A 20,253-nucleotide genomic window follows, 5' to 3' on the forward strand; every position below is an offset into this window, starting at 1 on the left:
GTTAATTAATGCCAAACACTTAAAACAGTGCCTCATGAATAGTAATTGCTCAGTAAACACTAGCTATTATTATTTTACTTTGATTTTATAAGAAGAGAAAAAAGCCTTCTGAAATGAGGACATTCTTTAGAAGCAGTTTTAGAAATGTAACTTCTTCCACCTTGTCTGTAGTGATGCATTTAAGATAAGTGAATGAAAATGTTAGCTGTATCAGCATCCGATAGTGGGAACCTCTCTGCAATGTTAAGTTTTATTATCTTTAAACACAAATTTCTCTTCGCCTTATTCCTACCCTGTTGGGCAATCTAGCCACTGTTTGCCTCATTACGGAGCTGACATCATCCTGGCTCAGAAAGATTTTTAAAATCAGATCTGTCACGGTCGTAAATTATCATTCTTTCTTCAACCCAGCAGCTCCACCTTCAAGGACTTAGAGGGCAACAGCCTGAAGGATAGTGGACATGAGGAGAGTGACCAAACTGACAGTGAGCATGATGTGCAGCGGAGCCTGTATTGTGATACTGCTGTCAATGATGTGCTGAACACCAGTGTGACCTCCATGGGATCTCAGATGCCTGACCATGGTAAGGACTGTTTGGATGTAAGTTGCAACAGTCGACTCCAAAGAACCCAAAATGTTTGTAGGCACACTATACTACTTTGCTTAATGAGTGTATTATCAAGGTGTCTACAGAGCTCACACCTCAGCAGCATCTACAGGTTTTTGAGATGTCTTGACACCTAGCCAGATTCTTCTTTGCCCTCCCTAAGTGGATCCTCTAGGTCTGTATAATGTTCAGGCACTTCAGAAGCTTACTACATGTACATATTGCATACATTTTCTTCAATAAAACTACACTGAGCTCATAGGAGATGAACAGATGCCTTCTCTCCAGGAATAAATGCCTCTTTTTGCTTTAGTACATGAATTCAGCTGATCAATTGAATTGCATAGAACGCAGCACTAATGAGACCAACGGGGTGGGTTTTATTTCCCTATCAGACTGGTTAGCTTTACCCAGAGTGAGACTCTGTTCTCTGACTGCAGATTGTGTACTATTTACTGAGGATAGAAAGTACTAAACTTCCCATTTTGTCTATGGGGCTGCTATGCCAAATCCCTCCCTCTAGCTTCCACACAAAACCATGCCATTAGTCATAGGGGAGACCAGGGTAAGAGAACATGGCTGAGTCAATGTAAAATATTCCATTAATGTGAAAGGTACCTCAAAGCACATGTCAGGAGTAGCATCCTCATGTATGAAAAAGAGTCTATTTCTGTGAACTCAGAACTCAGCCACACATGCTTTATCAAGAGGCACTATTTAAAACTTTGCTAGGCAGAAACCAGGGTATAAAAACATTAGCAGAGTTCAGCTAAGGCAGAATGTTTAGATGGACTTGGGCACAAATGTCATTTTCAATATTTTACTGATGCTAACATGCTATGCAAACAGCCTGTCTTTTTCAATTAAGAAATATGAATTCAACTTGGTGGTTAGGCTCAGTGAAGCTTCAGAATGCTTGGCTATGTCTTGAGAAAAAGCTAGACTCAAGCTCAGCTGGAAGCCCTACTGCTAAAAGACTTAAAGATGAGAAAACAAAATATGGTGATTATGTGCTGGTCTTCAGCTGTTTCATTTCACTGTAAACATCATTAAATGCTTTTGTTTTGGTTTTGGAAATCAAAGGAAAAAAATGCACTATCTACAAAACAAAATGTTTTTCATGGAAAAACAATTAGTCACTGTAGATTCTATTAAATTGTCTAATCCATCCCATCCCCAGCAGACCCAAGTGTCAAAGTCTATTATATAGAGAGGTCACTATGAATTGTGCACTGCTGCCTTCCCTAATTGGTGAGTGGTGACATCTGCAGAGATAATACACTTTCTGGGAAACCTCACTATGACTCAAGATGAAAAAAATTAAACACTTATATAACTGAAACAGAGGCAATTTAATACTCAGAGGATTAGCAGTATGTCACAGGATGCAAACTGATATATATCATTTAGTAGTTGTGTGTTTCAAAGAAGTGCTTTTTCATTTATATCAAGAAAGGGTTTTAGTTAGATGCTCTCTAAAATGAAATGACTCCAGGAAAGGAAATAGTCATAATTGATTTTCACTTTATGCGTGGTTAGAACAACATCTGTTTTAATTTTTTGTCACATTTCTCTAGGAAAACAGTATGAGGGAACTGCAGCTAGTTTTTTCTGAGAGAGTGTTTCTTACAAATTGGATGTATTACATATATATGTATTTATGTATGTGTGTGTGTGTGTAGATTGGATAATAAGAGTATTCTTTTTTGTGAATGCATACCTAAATTTTATTTCAGCTTAGTCATTTGGGTTGAAAGTAGAGACCACCAGTCGCCATATAGGTAGAGTGACCACATAACCCAATTTGCCTTGTATACCTCACTTTACATCTGTGTCCTTGGCATAATCAATAATGAGAATATTCTAAAGGAGATGTGTGGCAATACTCCAAGATCCTCCTACATATAAGATGATGATTTTTACACACACACAAATGCATACACACACACACACACTTTTTGCTGGGTCATTTTGGTAACACTTTCACGTTTTGTTTCTTACTATTTGATTTGCATGTGTGTATCTTCATTTTTTCTATTATTCCAGCAGTGGTTAAACCACTTGAAGCAACCCTTGAGTGAGTTCTTTTCAACTTGTGTGATTGCCTAAGTTTAGGTACAAAAAGAATTTGGGCCTTGTTTACACCTCAGTCTCTCCCTTGTGATATCCTACTACTTCTGAAGCTTTCTGTGATCATACTTGTGTGTCCCAAATCAACTTCAGGCTTGCCACACATATTCCATCACCAGTTCACTTGGACTGATGACTGCAACCTCAAAAAAGAGGAACAATTCCAACAATTAATATTTCATAGCATTTTACTATCTCGAGTCTGCATTTGCATAATAAGTATATCACATTTTATCTTAAGGTACAGTGGTTGAAAGGCAGTCACTGGGTGATCCACCATGCATGCCTCATCTTATAACCATTTTAGTTAGATTTGTCCCAGGGTAACATGGTATTGTTGCTTCAAAGGATTACCAATTTAGAAAGGTGAGATGGGAAAATAGAATCTGCACTGGACTGAGACCTGTACTGAAAATCTCAAGAATTCCTTGAGGAGAAAAAAACTAGTCCCCAATCCCCTTGGTTCATTGACACTGTGATAGGAATCTTAAACCCAAGTGTTCTGAAATTCTTGGAGTTCCAGAGCAACTATTCTTGAGGTTTGTGTAGGTGTCACTGGAGCAGAGTAAAGAATATAGTGAATTTGTCAGGCTAACTCTGATCCTGATATTTCTTGTAGTCCTGCCAGAACCACTCCAAAGTTGGGCCAAATGTATCCAAGAAGAGTGTGCCTTACACCTTTGTTTTGGGGAGTTTGGCTCACCTTGTATTTCATGTCTGTAGCTCTCTCTGTGACTTTTCTAATTTGGATATTAGTACTGCATCTTTCCTTGCACATATGTGGACACATGATTGAAGGGGAATCTCAGAATTTTCAAAATAAAGATAATTTTGTGCATCGGTTAATTTTTCCTTTGAGCAGGAATGGGTTGTTCAAGGAGCTGATACTGTGTTGCCTGTGTTTGGGGTAAAGGTATAAACTATATTTGCTCCTCTTTTTAAGAGACACCTGGGCCCTGTGCTTTTCCACACTGCCAAAAGTTTCTATGGGATTTATCCTTAAGATTTTATTGTAGCAGAAGTATGATCGGTGTGAATGACAAGGGTGCTTTGTGACTCTGAGTAAGGGCCCGAATTCCTTAATTTTCAATAACCCTTCTCTGAGAATATTCCTAGAGGTGGGAACCCAGAATCACTATATTTAATGAAGGAAGGAGAATATTATATTCAACAAAGGAAGGAGACTATCTAGAAGACTTTTTTTTTTTTTTTTTTTTTGAGACAGAGTCTCACTCTGTTACCCAGGCTGGAGTGTACTTGTGCAGTCTCTACTCACTGCAACTTCTGCCTCCTGGGTTCAAGTGATTCTCCTGCCTCAGCTTCCCGAGTAGCTGGGACTACAGATGTGTACTACCACTCCTGGCTAATTTTTGTATTTTTAGTGGAGACGGGGTTTCACCGTGTTGGGCAGGCTGGTCTCGAACTTCTGGCCTCAAGTGATCCACCTGCCTTGGCCTCCCAAAGTGCTAGGATTACAGGCGTGAGCCACCGCGCCTGGCTTAGAAGACTTTTGAACTCAAATGGCAAGGTATTTTAGTCACTAGGAAGTTTGTATTATGTGTTTCTTTTTCAATTATTAAAAATGTCTAAATTTACTTATTATTTTGTTTATAATTGACATATCATAATTTTACATATATGTGGGGTACAGTGTGATGCTTCAATACATGTATATGTTATATAATAATATAATAATTAAATGAAGGTGGTTAGTATATCCAGCAACCTCAAACATTTATCATTTCTTTGCGGTAATAGCTTTTAAGATCCTCTTTTTTAGCTATCTTGAAATATACACTACATTGTTATAAGCTATAGTCTCCCTACTATGTATAGACACCAGAAGGATTGTGTTTTGATTGTCCAACCAGACACATTCGTGAGCTCAGTGAGGGTGGAAATGAGAGAGAATGACAGGAATTTCTGCTTTCTGGATTACTGTCAATCTTGGTGTTTCTCTTGACATGCCTAAGACGAGGTCAGTTGGTTGATGGACTGGCTAAGTTGAATTTCCTGGTTGCCAGCTGACTGAATTACAAATTCATTTGTTATCCAATGCCCATGAATTAATACGTTTCAGTTTGTCCTTATTATTCAGCTCTTGTTGTTATGGCTTCCCCGAAAAGAAGATGATAGAGAATTCTTTATCCTGTGCTTTTTACTGGTGTATTGTAGAATGGCATTTTTTGGAATACTGTCTCTTAATAGCTCTGAGTGGCTTGAGACCAAGTAAGTGTTGTCATTGGCAGATTTTACCACTTGATTTGGTTCTTGAGGCACTTTGGTGCTGAGCTTGGGAGTCAACACTCAAATTTTTTAACTGATGCCTTCTGTCCCTGAGGGAATTATTTGGCTTGAAGGAGTCTGAGTTACCTGGTAAAATTACCACCCTCTGGTGGGGATAAGAATTTTGCCTTCATGCGGTTCCTATAGAGACTCTCTAAAAAGAGTGATTGACAAGTAGAGTGGTGAGAGATGCCAGAGGCTCATGGGTTTGTTGCATGATTACAGGTATTACGGGGCTTGAATTTCTTTCTATCCAGGTTATCTCTGAGCTGAGTAGTGGGGGCTGGGGGCTGGCTCCTCCTTGCTTATTTGCATAACAATTTTTGATGATGTGGATATCCCATTATTCTTACTTAAATTGTAATCCTGATATGAGATTGGGGTTTATAGGGATCATGCTCTAGAAGTGTACACTAGTCCCAAGCTCAGCTATTTTGTTTCAAATTACACTCATTCCCTCTTTCCTTATGATTTTAATTATTGATTATAAATTCACCAGATGAAAAGATGACTCTAATTGCTCTAATATGCACCCTATTTGGAGTTCACTACAACACTGAATTGGTTTCCCTCCATGCTGACTGATACCAAATGGAAGCAACTTACAGAATTTTTTTGTAAGATTTATCTGCTTTTCATATCACATGCATCCAAGTGCAATATAATGATTGCTTTATTTCTGGAAGTATAGTTTTAGTAGACTTGTTTATTTACTAGTTTCATCACCTGAATAGCATTTAACATGCTCGCTTTGTATAACATGGATTTGAAGAACTTGATCTGTGCCTAATGCAACTGCTGTTACAAATTTGCCATGAAAATGTTCTGTAGGCTGCCTACTATGCTTATTCTAGTGTCAACCACAGGTGTATTAACATGTTTACACTTTCAACACTCTACCAACAATGTGTAATTTTGTTTTCTCTAGCCATTTAAATAAATTATGATTCCATGACTGAACATCCCTTCTTTTATCTTCTTATCTATCCCCCGACTCACCTCTTACCTCACTGAATTTTGAAACACTCATTTCAATTAGTCTCTTGGCAAAATAGGGAGTTCTCAATGGAGACTATTTCGTGTCATTGCAAAGCAGTGTGCTGCTGGGCTCCAGATAGGGTAGCATGGGCCAGATGTTCATAGAGTAATTGAAAATTCCATTTTATCAGAATAGCATTTGCTGTCAAAAAGTTTTATCTTTACTTGAACAAAGCGGTTGATTAGATCCCCCTGGACCTGAATTAGCATCTTTGAGGCTAGATACACTGTTTTGCAATTCATGTGGTTATTTCTTTCCCAGTTTTGCTCATATAGAGACTTTTAAAAATGTCTTCATCCTCTTGCAAATATACCTAGTGAAATTTAATTACTTGAACCCAGGAATGTGTACACAGTGTTTCTATATATGTGACTTCCAGCTGCTTTCATCCTGCCTCTGGTATACTAGGCAGGAATAAACCATGAACAGACAGATATATTTCACTCATTACTCAGTAATATTTTTGAATGCCCACTATGTGCCTGGCTCTGGCAATTGAGTGTTTCAACTACTGCTGTTATTGACTATAAAAGTTGTCATCTTTTTGCTTTTGGTAATCTGGGATTTACTGAGGTGAGCAAGGCCAGCTCAATGATGAAATGAATAATTCTATTTTAAAAAATTATAAGAATAGATTTTGGGGTCATTAAAAATCTTGTGAATATTGTACCAGTAAAGCAAGAGAAGCAATACGAAAAGACTGTTATAATCAAGATGTTCTTTTCAATGGGAATATCAAGAAATATTTCTCCTTTGATGTTCTAATTTGGACCATATCACATTGGTAGACATATTTTTAATCCACCTGTTGTGAGGTTGAATTTCCTACTCACCTTTGGTTAATGTCATTGTAGGATGCTAAGTTTAATCTCTGACATGTCTGACATGTCTACTTACCTTGCTGGTTTAGAGGCAGTCAGTGGCACTCAATGCCTAGTACCCCTTTTTTTCTGATGCCCAGAAACTTTATCTTTTCTCTCAGTCTCAGCAGTTTTTGGGCAGGTAGGAAGAGAGGTGACAGGTAGAACTTTTTCTTTTTTTTCAAAACCAGTTATCTGCTGTACCACATAATTGGATTTTTTTCTAAAGCAACATTTACATTTTATTGGAAAAATAATCACTAGAATAAAAAGTTGTTCTTCACTAATGGAAACCTCCCTGTTGTCAGAATTTCTTTTCTAGTATTCTTTTGGCATTGTGCTATTGTGTTATAGCATATCTATGTAACATATTGTGTCACAGCATATTGTGTTTCCCGACACACACACACACACACACACACATATATATGTATATATATATATATATATGTATATATATACTATCTCAGGGAAAACACATGCACACTGCTTTTTACCACACACACACACACACACACATTGGTTATATATATGTTATGCGGTTCCCGCAGAGAGTCTCTAAAAAGAGTGATTGACAAGTAGAGTGGTGAGAGAGTGCAGAAGGCTCATGGGTTTGTTGCATGATTCACCACCACAGGTATCACGGGGCTTGAATTTCTTCCTATCCAGGTTATCTCTGAGCTTACTGGGGGCTGGGGGCTGGGGGCTGGGAGCTGGCTCCTCCTTGCTTCTTTGCATAACCACTTTTGATGATGTGGATATCCCATTATTCTTACTTAAATATGCAATCCTGATATGAGATTGGGGTTTATAGGAATCATGCCCTGGAAGTGTACACTAGACCCACATTCCTGGGTTCAAGTAACTAAACATTTCACTAGATATATTTGCAAGAGGATGAAGACATTTTTAAAAGTCTCTATATGAGCAAAACTGGGGAAGAAATAACCACATGAATTTCAAAACAGTGTATCTAGCCTCAAACATTTATCATTTCTTTGTGGTAATAGCTTTTAAGATCCTCTTTTTTAGCTATCTTGAAATATGCAATACATTGTTTCTTTCTATATATATATTTATGCTTTTTTTCTTTCTCTCTCTCTACATAGTGTGTGTGCGTGCATGTGTGTTTTCCCGATCTACTTGGAACTTTTAGTTGTCTGATATTCAAAGTTATTTTAATATTTATTATTACTAATAATTACCTGTGGTGGGCTGGGCATGGTGGCTCATGCCTGTAATCCCAGCACTTTGGGATGCTGGGACAGGTGGATCATTTGAGGCCAGGAGTTCAAGACCAGCCTTGCCAACATGGTGAAACCCTGTCTCTGCTAAAAATACAAAAACTAGCTGGGCATGGTGGCACGTGCCTGTAAGTCCAGCTGCTTGGGAGGCTGAAGCACAAGAATCACTTCAACCCATGAGGCAGAGGTTGCAGTGAGCGAGATTGTACTACTGCACTCCAGCCTGGGCAACACAGCAAGACTCTGTCTCAAAACAAGCAAACAAACAAACAAAACGAAAACAAGAATAACAACAGAAAACTGCCTGTGGTAAGGAATTCATTACTCATCAAAAAATAAATGCCAAAGCTGTTCTTGATTAGTTGACATTAAGAATTTCAACATTTCTAAGCATTTTGAAAACATAGAGGATGCAGGATATGTAAAGGGAGCCCAATGAACAATTAAGAATTTCATTCTCCAGTAGTTTATGGCCCAGTAACAAAAATGGTCCAGTATGGAATAGACTACATAGGATCGGTGAAGAAAATAATTAAGATTTTTTGAGCTGGAAACCAAAATGCATTTAAAAGGACCCTTTGGTGTAATGGGATCTGTTTGGAGGAATAGTGGAAGCCAGGCCCCAGCACTGTATGCTAGATAAAATTATGCTCTATTTGGGTGATTTGCTAGGTGAATGTTTTCCAGTTGCTTCATAAAAAATCAACTTCTGTAGGCCATGAAAAGTAGGGACACTGCCAATAGGGTTATAGATGAGAGACAAATCAAGTTGGTTTGTGGGACGGACTTTCTTTCTCTCTCTCTCTCTCTCTCCCCCCACCGCCCTGCTTCCCTCCCTCCCTCCCTTCCTTCCTTCCTCTCTCTCTCTCTCTTTTTTCCTTTCCCTTCCCTTCCCCTCCCTCTCTTCTTCTTTTCTTTTCTTTTTTTTGAGATCGATCTCACTCTGTCACCCAGGCTGGACTGCAGTGGTGCGATCACAGCTCACTGCAGCCTCGACCTCCTGGGCTCAGGCGATCCTCCCACCTCAACCTTCCGAGTAGCTGGGACCATAGGTGCATGCTTGGCTAATTTATTTTGGTAGAAACAGGATTTTGCCATGTTTCCCAGGCTGATCTTGAGCCCCTGGGCTCAAGCAGTCCTCCTGCTTCGGCCTCCCAAAGTGCTAAGATTACAGGCATGAGCCATCGCTCCCAGCCTAACATTATTTCTGTCCTGTCATAAGATGGTTAAGAGCCATAAACTCTATCAGGATGGGAAATGATAAGTCTAAACATGGATTTTGAATATTTGTATTTTTTTCTGTTTATTTTCCTTTTAATCCTTTTGTTATGAAATAAATGTGGGGAATTAAGTCCATTCATAGCCAGTTTAAGGGACTGGAATCAAGATTTTTTTTTTCTTTGAGACAGAGTTTTGCTCCAGGCTGGAGTACAATGGCATGATCTTGGCTCACTGCAACCTCTGCCTCCCAGGTTCAAGCTATTCTCCTGCCTCAGCCTCCTGAGTAGCTGGGATTACAGGCCTGTGCCACCATGCCCAGCTAATTTTTGTACTTTTAGTAGAGACGGGGTTTCATCACATTGGCCAGGCTGGTCTCGAACTCCTGACCTCAGGTGATCCGCCCGCCTCGGCCTCTCAAAGTTCTGGGATTACAGATGTGAGCCACCACCCCTGGCCCCATAGGTTTTTTTTTTTTTTTTTTTTTAATACTTTAAGTTCTAGGGTACATGTGCACAACATGCAGGTTTGTTACATATGTACACATGTGCCATGTTGGTGTGCTGCACCCATTAACTCGTCATTTACATTAGTTATATCTCTTACTGCTATCCCTCCCTCCTACCCCCACCCCACAACAGGCCCTGGTGTGTGATGTTCTGCTTCCTGTGTCCGAGTGTTCTCATTGTTCAATTCCCACCTATGAGTGAGAACATGTGGTGTTTGGTTTTCTGTCCTTCCGATAGTTTGCTGAGAATGATGGTTTCCAGCTTCATCCATGTCCCTACAAAGGACACGAACTCATCCCTTTTAATGGCTGCATAGTATTCCATGGCGTATATGTGCCACATTTTCTTAATCCAGTCTATCATTGATGGACATTTGGGTTGGTTCCAAGTCTTTGCTATTGTGAATAGTGCTGCAGTAAACATACGTGTGCATGTGTCTTTATAGCAGCATGATTTATAATCCTTTGGGTATATACCCAGTAATGGGATGGCTGGATCAAATGGTATTTCTAGTTCTAGATCCTTGAGGAATCGCCACACTGTCTTCCACAATGGTTGAACTAGTTTACAGTCCCATCAACAGTGTAAAAGTGTTCCTATTTCTCCACATCCTCTTCAGCACCTGTTGTTTCCTGACTTTTTAATGATAGCCATTCTAACTGGTGTGAGATACTATCTCATTGTGGTTTTGATTTGCATTTCTCTGATGCCCTGGCCCCATAGTTTTAAAAGCAATTTCAACAATACCAAAATTTTGTGTCATTTATTTATTGTGTGGACAAAACAGTTGTGAGATGGCTTTCCTCTTTTATGATAGATGCTTTTTGTCATCCAGGGTCAGGACTTGCCCAAGGTATTTTTGGTCTCTTGTTAGTATCAGATGGCTCAGTGCCCTGTATACTTTGCATCAAGGAAAGCTTAATTGATACATCCACTTTGGAAATGTGGCTTTTTGACAAGAAAGTCTTTTTTCATTTCTCTTTCTGTAAGGCTCATCCCCAGTAAAACTCCAGCCTAGAAAAATCGTTGTGTTACTCCATTCTCACACTGCTATAAAGAAATGACTGAAACTGGGTAATTTATAAAGGAAAGAGGTTTAATTGACTCACTATTCTGCATGGCTGGGGAGGCCTCAGGAAACTTACAGTCATGGCAGAAGGGGAAGCAGGTACCTTCTTCATAAAGTGACAGGAGAGAGAGTGAATGCGGGAATGAGGAAGTGCTGTACTTTAAAACCATCAGCTCCTGTGAGAACTCACTCACCATCATCAGAACAGCACAGGGGAAACTGTCCCCATGATCCAATCACCTCCCTCCCTTAACAGGTGGGGATTACAGGTCCCTTCCTCAACACATGGGGATTACAGTTCGAGATGAGATTTGGGTGGGGTCACAGAGCTAAACCATATCAATCATCAAGCACCAAATTAGAAAAGGTTTGAGCTTCCCTTTTTAGGAACATCAGAAAAGTTGCTTTTTAGGGGATCACACACAGGTTCTTCTTCTGGGGATATTTTCAAAGATCTCACATAATCTAGGCTTAGGTCTTAGATGGACTTGTAAAGCTCACAGTGGATAGACAAAACAGACTCTTTTGCAACTGGACAAAATGGAACCCTGTAAACCAATCATTCTGCCATGTAGAGAGAATATAAAGCAGTTCTCATAGTTTGCGCTAAAGAGATTATCATGAAATATCAGTCTCCAGAGTTGTTTTGGAACAAATCCTTTGGGACTGTAAGTGTGTGTGTGCAGGTGTCTATGTCAGAAGGGTGCTGTAGGATTTTAGGTTTTGTAGTAAACACTGGACTTCACTTAAAAATGTGCCATTCAGAGATCTAATGTGTGGTTGGAAGTGTGTGTAGGATGGTGTGTAGAAGAGGTGATTTGAAAGGCAGTGAATCTGGAAGGGGCCAAAAGAATTGATCAGAAAATGAACTCTTTGTGCCTGAAGTTACTCAAAGTTTTGTTACATTGAGGTGGCCTCATGACAAATAATTTTTTCTTTTGAGTGTCTCTAGTCATCAGAAACAATAGTTGTACTTCATTATCCTTCACGACAGTTTAGACAACAAAAATTCAAACTATTAAATTTGAAATAACAGACAACCCTGTTTTATCATTAGTTTAGTTCTTTTTAACCTTAGTAATATTAATTTCAATGGCAAATAAGACTCTTTAGGTTACTGCCTTAGTTTAACAGGAAAATATTCAATCTGGCTAAAGAGCTCTAGAATTTTAGAACTCTAAAAGCAAGTTTATCTTCCTCTGTCCCTAGTAAGCTAAGCCTTAGGGTCTTTCTAAATTTTATGGTCTAGTCCCTAGACTCTTAAGTAATGCAGGACTGCAAATGTAATCTGCTTTGAATAAAAATATAACTTATAATATTGCTTCCTTTTTAAGTGGAAATCTGTAGACACACAGTACTCTAATAATTTGGAGAAACTTGGTACTCTTAGTTCATTGCAGCAAGGCAGCTTCCAAGTCATGAGTTTGCAAGTCCAAGTCCAATGCCAGAGATATATTTTCCAATTTCTGTGGTTGCCTTTCCATCTCTAAGCTCATATATTCTCTCCTTTTCTTGCATAATAATAAATGTTTGACAACCTGCTTTCTTTCCTCCTCTTTCGGCCTCTGTAGAGTTTCCAACCTGTGTAAACAATAGAATATTTAGTTCTATTAATACATGGAAAAGAAGGAAAAGAGGAATGATGTATGTTTCAAGATATTTAGGCTGGTCAAACTGTTCCAAGGCATCACCACCTGCTGTTTTTAATCATTAATGAGGCTGTCAGTTGCTCTAATCTGGGAGGTGAAGCAAAAGAATTGTTTTGACTTTAATTTAATTTAAAAATCAGCTTATTGAAAAAAAAAATGCTTCCAGCTTGTAAGAGTCAGGTTGCACACTGTTGATAAACCAAAGCAAGTCAAATGTTGACGCTGAACCATCATTCATATGCAAACGTGAACTGTTTTAAATTTGTGGAACTCTTATTATTACCATCACTAGCCAGAAATTTTAGTTCTTTTTTTGTTTGTTTGTTTTAGACAGCGTCTCCCTGTGTTGCCCAGGCTGGAGTGCAGTGGTGTGATCTCAGCTCACTGCAGCCTCCGCCTCCTGGGTTCAAGAGATTCTCCTCCCTCAGCCTCCCAAGTAGCTGGGACTACAGGTGCCCGCCACCATGCCCGGCTAATTTTTTTTGTATTTTTAGTAGGGACAGAGTTTTACTGTGTTGGCCAGGCTGATCTTGAGCTCCTGACCTCGTGATCTGCCCACCTCGACCTCCCCAAGTGCTAGAATTACAGGCGTGAGCCACCACGCCCTGTCAAATTTTAGTTCTTTTAATTCAAGTAGCCATTGCATTCCGGAGACATGCTGTGTATAAATATCTGTTCCATTTTTTTAGAAGAAAAACAAATGCACCAAAATTTTAAACACTCTATTAATGTCAGAACACAAATCTATAGCACAGTCCAGAGTGAAGCCTAAAGTTGAAATTCTTTTGCTTGACTCAATCCTCATCACACTGTTTGTACATTTTAGAAGTTTAGTGACTATCTGTGAGTACTCTATTAAGTTTGAGTTTTCTTCAGTGGATGGTTTTGCTTAGTGACAAAATGAGAATTCGGAAATACAGTGTCTATGCACAAGTGGATTTTAACGACCTAGAGCCAGACCTTTGTTTGTGCCAACTGTCAATTTAGAAGGTTTCATTATGCCTCCATCAGCTTCATCAAACACTTTCAGATTTATAATTGATGTCAACTGAAGTTGAAGTCAAAGAAAACCTTCTTTTCTTGACTGTAGAAAGTATTACCTTATTGTTGGACCCTGGTTAGCTGGAGGGTAGGTGTATCAAATCACACTAGCCTTCTGCTAAAACAGCAAGTGAGCACTTGCTGAATTCAGCTGATAATCAATCTGCAGCTAATGAGTCTGCAAACAGACTGAGCGGCTGGAGCTGGCACCAGGAAACCACCATTCCAACTAACCATCTCTTATTAACCTTTTGGTGTTTCCTTTGTGACGCTAATTAGAGACCCATAAAACTATCTGCTCTAGATCTTCGGTTTAAAATACAATTTTCAAAGAAACACAATTCACTTTAAGGCTCCTGTTCGTATGGCCTTTTCCCTCATGAAGGAAAATGACTGACTTGCCATTTAAGTAAAGTTTGGATAATTAATCTGTAATGTTTTGGTAATTAAAATGCCAGGAAAAGTTGGTTCTGTAGTTGGTATAATTTATAATACTCTCCAGATTCCGGTGGTACTGAAGTAGGCGGCAGATGTTTCTACCACCGTTATGTTTCGACTGTCTGAAAGTACCCATTCCCACGCTGTAGCCCTGTCTGCCAGACTGCCTGTCTGCCTCCTCCTTTGGTGTGAATTTGTTTTGATTGCCTGAGGGGGTTAGATGTGTGCTTTGCTTCCTTTCTGGGGGATGATGAGCCAAGGAATGAGCTTTGTACTCTTGGGAGAAGGAAAAGTCTTCTAAGTTGACATGCTGTTTAGCTCCAAATAAGTTATCAAATGGGTCCACTCAACATTCAAACTATTATATTTGCATGATGAAGATGGAGGAGCAGCATGCCTTCCTGCTCTAGTCCCCCATCTCATTTCCTCTTTCATATTTTTTACACCCAGAACAAGAGCATTATGAGATAAGTGTTCTAAGCATGTTGGACCCATGTGTTCATCCTGTGCTTTTGTTTACCTGTCTATAGCACCTTTTAGTGCCTCATTTCTCTCATTTATTTAAAATAAAAATTACCTAGCACAAATGACTTACATGATCCTAGGGGACAGAATCTCTAGATGAGGAATTGGCTGTCTATTAAATAAGTGAGATCTGCAGAGCTGGACATTGTTTTATTTGATTTAGCAAAGAGGTACTTCTTCCATAAGCCAAATATTAGTCATCTAGGATCCTTTAGAAATTAAAATATTCATACCAGAAATGCAGGCACAGAATCCAATATTCTTCTTGCAGCGTTACCTGGGGCCCCTTTGGTATCTTAAGCTTTCACTGTCATCAATATGGAATGTTTAAAGTCTTAAAAAGTCCCTGAAATCATTGTGATATGGAACTCATGTTACAATATATCGTTTATCCCTTACAGCAACACTGAAAGGGAGAGACAAGCATAGAATTCCAAATGGTCAATAGAGAAATGACAGCCATCTATACTGAGGATCAAAATCAAAATCTTGGCTAATGGGGAAAGGTTCAGAAAAATTAGAATGAGGTGATAAGAGAGAATGAAATAAGATAAAAATATCTATGGTTGAAACTGAGATTGGCAGGGACATAAGGGCTATAATCCAGATTTCCTTTTACATCTACTATCTAGCTAATAGATAGTACATTGATAAACCTAATAATTCTAATTATCATTGGAATCTTCCAGACAGATAGTGTCCAATCAATTCAGGCTCCAACTAATATGAGCCAGTCCTAATGAATCAGTACAACTATTTCCACTCTACTCCATTATATTCAAGATTGACATCATTAGTCTGCCTGTAAATACAAAGGTAGGCAGAACATCATAGTGGCTAAGAGTACAGACTTTGAAATAAGACAGATTTAAGTTTCATGCTTATCTTTGCCACTTAATAGCTATTGACCTTATTTGTTTGAATCCTCAATTTTCACAACTGCAAAATGGGAGTAATGATAGAAATTACCTATCAGAATGTTGTGAGAAGATCCAGGTAAGTACTTCCTGGAATATAGCAAGTTCCCAAAACATAGCAAGTGTTATTGTGGGGACTGAGTCAGTGAAATGGCCACTTTATAGCATTTCAGGTACCCTACCACCCAAAGCCCCCCATCTGTTTGCTATCTGTGATCCCTTTAACAGAAAGTGAGGCATTTCATTTTACAATTACTGTTCACACTTCAAGCAGTCCATGGGGAGAGAAAAGGCATTTATTCAAATTCACACTAAGTTGTAAATAGTTGCTATTAGATTGTTTCTAAGCTTATTATTTGAGAGGAGTGGTGGAGGGAAGAATATAGTTTCTAGAATATTGAACTTTAAAAGTCTCAGAGGGGAGAGTCAGAGGGGATAAATGCATAGAAATGGGGTGCCAAGGAGTCACAACCTCATGAGTTTGCCGGAGCTATTGGTGTCCAAAGAAAGTAATTTGATTTACTCACTGTGAAATGTCTGGATGCTGGAAAGCTGCCTTTACTATCAAATCATTTTTCTGAATCAGCCCAGACTCTGAGAAATTATAAGATGTCTGCCAAAGGTTTGAAAAGAGGTTGTGTTCATTTACATTGCAAAATATACATATTCTTGAGCACTTACTGTGAGGTAAGAGAAACCCTGGTTCTTCTCTGGAGGCATTGACTCCACTTTGCCTGCCCTGTATCAAAAGCCGCATACCCCAACCCCAGAATCCCTGCTGCTCTTCCCTGCTCTCCCTCTCTCGCTTCATGGTTCTTAAATGGCTAATGGGTGGTAGACATCATTTTGATTCCTTTATTTTCTCTCCCACTGCATGCCCAGACTTTCATTAAAAAATAAATGAGGAGATGCATTTTTCATTTTTAGTTTTTTTTTTTTCTAAAAAAGCCACGCTGCAAAGAATCCCTTCTATTCTTTTTTTCTAACAACGGACTGAAAAATGCTCAGCTCTACCTGAAAGGTCATATCTCCTTGCCATATGAATGAGCTTCCAGCAGGTCCATAGGGAGCATGTCATCTGAGAAATGATGGGAATTTATGTGCCTTTGGATTTTGGCCTCATTTTGTAGTGGAAAAATGAATTTGTTAATGATAGAAAAAAAATCTCAACCAAAGCCCTTTATAAAATTCTCTCTCTGTAACTCCCAGGAGAGAGCCACTCAGACACACAGTTGATAAATGAAAAAATATTTTTTACCCTTGCCTTGCTTAGAGCTGTTTGTCTTATATTAATGTAAGCCAGGTGGCCCACCTTCGCTGATAATATGGTGTTGAGTATAGCAACCTACAGTTCTGTTGCATAAAGTATTTTTGCTTGTAAGGGACCTCGTGACATGTTTGTGTTTGTCAACATCCTATTGGGAAAGCAGGGCTCGGGGAGACATGTACACACATAGAACTGTGTGGAATTAGGGATATGAAAAAACAAAACACAGAGGCAAGCACTGTGTTTTTGAAAAAGGCAGATTCATTGTGAAAATAAACTTTCTTTTATAGTTTGAACATTCCATGAACAATGTAACTGGAATTGCATACATTTGGGCTTCCCCAAAATCTAAATCCACGTGCTGTACAGAAAATGCTAAGATCATCATAGTCCCTAAAATACTTTAATGCCATGTGACCTACTGGGAAATGAGAATTGTAGTTTTCATTCTTTTGTTTGTTCGTTGTAGAGACTTGGATAAGTCACTAACCTCTCAAAGTCTCAATTCGTATATTTACAGGTGGAATGATGAGCAATGTTGCATTAACGTTGATAAGACCAATAATCAAAGTGTGTCTCTCTCTCTATATATATGTATATGTATGTATGTATATATATGTATGTGTATGTGTATATATGTGTGTGTATATGTATACATATATATAGTATTTTTTCTTAGTACAATATAATTGTGAATCGGATGGCTAGGTGTTTTGCTGTTTTTTTTGTTTTTGCTTTTGTTTTTTTTTGTGCCCTTCTCTTCCTTGGCCTGTTGACCTGACCTGAGAATTGGGAACTTTATGTGTTCATCATATTCCACAGATTCATAGCCTATAAACAAGTTACTTGTCCAGTCCAGTCTTTGGATTTCTCATCTGCAGAATGGAGGATACTGGTAGTACCTGCCTTGTAGGGTGGTTGTAAGGATTAAATGAGACAATGCATGTAAAACACTTAGTACAGTGTCTGTTCCACAGTAGGCACTTAAAAAGAGTAGCGGCAAGGTGATGCTGATGAAACATTCTCCCTGAGTTCCTGTCTCCCCTCTTTGTTTATCTACATCTCTTTCTGTCTTTAAAATTACAAGCAAAATTTAAGTCCCAGAAAGCAGCCTCTTTTGACTAACAGTTTGTCCTGATCTCTTCTTTACCTGGCGTTCTTTAATACCCATGTACAGAGTTTATATCATGTTAATTTGCTTTTTTCCTATTTTTTAAAAATGTAAAATGAGAAAGTTGATAATTTTTAAGACCCTTCAACTTCTGAGCTTCTTTTATTCTGATTTTGGGTTCTGAGTACAACCTTTTCAGATTCCTGAGCACACAGCCATTTGCCAATGGATCTGTAATGGGTGCCACACTCAAATTAACAGATGGTATGGTGTGCTTGCTTTGAGGGGTAGTTGCTCTTTCATCTTAATTTCCTCCCTTTGGCATTCCTTCTTTGGATGCTGTTCAGTGGCAATGCCATGAAGCATGGGATGAAAATCAAACAAGTAGCAGGTCACTTGCCTAGCTCAGAAAAAATTATTGTTAAAAACTAAGTGAAGGTCGACCAAGTGAGGGGCTTGTAACTTCTAGTGTTAGGGACTAAGTAACTCTTCAGCATACTTAATTGTCTGGTTGTTCCTCCTTTCCTAAGCAAGGTGGCTATTTCTAGTTGATAACTGTCTCCATTTTTCTTAAAGTTTAAGAAGATTCCTTCTCCTTGGCCATCATGTCACACCTTTCACAGTTGGTCTGTTCTTCTTAAACTCTTAACACTGTAAGGCAAATCTGATGTCCTTTCATCGTTGGAGCCAGTTGTAAACTGCTAACTTTACTATATAAACTCCTTTCCTCTGTCTTCCTCCTCTGTCTGTCTTCTTCCTCCTCTCTCGTCACACACACTTTTTTCCTTGATGCTTCTTATTTAGTTCTTTCTCCAACCCTCCCCCCTTTCTGCTTGGCCTAATTCTATCCTTTTACCCTCTAGGCAATTTCTCATTCATCACTGTGTTTTTACAGAGAATAGAAATAATTTTTAATGACACTGAATGAGAATTTTTGTTTTTTTGGTTGTAGTGGTTCAGTCTTCCCTTCTAAAGATTTTTATGGCTTATTTTTATTTGGCAAAGTTACCTTCTTTACTATTTTTTCTCTCCTTCCACACAATTCACAGTATACTACCATGAGTGAGGAAGACCCTCAATGAATAAGTGCTGATCAATTTATTTCTCTGAACATTACCAAACAACAGATGCCATCTACCAATGTTTGATCCCCAGGGCAGTTCTTATCTACCTTATTTTACAGATTCCAGAGGTGAAATGATCTATTGTAAAGCAGTGCAAGTATCAGAAGAGAGTTTGTGTTTCCTGGATATATTATGTGACTCCAGGGCATTGTTCTGCTTTTCCATTTGAAATCTCAAAGGCTATTAGACTGACAGGAAGTTTTAATTCCTGTTATGGAACGGTTACTGCCTCGAGTTTGGAAGAGATGTTGATTAGGGAAACAGCAGCAGATTATAGCAGTAAAGCCAGAAAGATCAGGGAGTCAGAAGTATTATTATGAGATGGAAGCAAATCACTGGTGTGCCTAACTAGCTCAGAAGCATGTTTGATAGTACCCAGGTATGTCTACAGAATTGGCACCTGTATAGATATTGACTTCTCAGTGTGTGTTTTACATTTTACTCTTTGAGTTGGCCTGCTGTGTTTTCTGTGTCACTGGTAATTCTGTTGACCAAAACACTTCAATTGAGTAACAGCTTGAGTCTTCAAGTTTCCTTCCCTCCAGCCTTGCTGATTTCTTGCTCATGTTGATATTTAAGAACCTTTTCTTTCAATTCAGCAAAGTTTCCAGATACAAGATTAATTTACACAAATCAGTAGCTCTTCTATACAGCAACAGCAACCAAGTTGAGAATCAAATCAAGAACTCAACCCCTTTTACAATAGCTGCAAACAAACAAACAAACAAACAAACAAACAAAAAAACTTAGGAATATACCTAACCAAGGAGGCAAAACACCTCTATGAGGAAAACTACAAAACACTGCTGAAAGAAATCATAGACACTAACAAATGGAAATACATCCCATGCTCAGGGATGAGTAGAATCAATATTGTGAAAATGACCATACTGCCAAAAGCAATCTACAAATTCAATGCAGTCCTCATCAAAATATCACCATCATTCTTCACAGAATTAGAAAAAACAATACTAAAATTCATACGAAACCGAAAAAGAGCCTGCATAGCCAAAGCAAGACTAAGCAAAAAGAACAAATCTGGAGGCATCACACTACCTGATTTCAAACTATACTATAAGGCCATAGTCACCAAAACAGCATGATACTGGTATAAAAATAGGCACATAGATCAATGGAACAGAATAGAGAACCCAGAAATAAAGCCAAATACTTACAGTCAACTTATCTTCAACAAAGCAAACAAAAACATAAAGTTGG

The 20,253-nt window shown here is 38.7% G+C and overlaps 1 protein-coding gene across 4 annotated transcripts in view; it reads left to right on the plus strand.

The window, feature by feature from the left end:
• Positions 1–20,253, plus strand: part of PCDH19 (protocadherin 19) — a 114,276-nt gene that overhangs the window by 64,945 nt on the left and 29,078 nt on the right. For 2 of the 4 annotated variants that reach the window (XM_017954249.3, XM_009197915.4), the window contains one exon: positions 412–584. In XM_017954249.3, the coding sequence (XP_017809738.1) occupies positions 412–584 (173 nt within the window). The remainder of the gene's footprint in view (positions 1–411; positions 585–20,253) is intronic. The other 2 variants (XM_017954250.3, XM_009197916.4) reach the window with 1 other exon arrangement.

This window comes from Papio anubis, chromosome X (assembly GCF_008728515.1).
Source record: "Papio anubis isolate 15944 chromosome X, Panubis1.0, whole genome shotgun sequence".
Classification (NCBI taxonomy): Eukaryota; Metazoa; Chordata; class Mammalia; order Primates; family Cercopithecidae; genus Papio; species Papio anubis.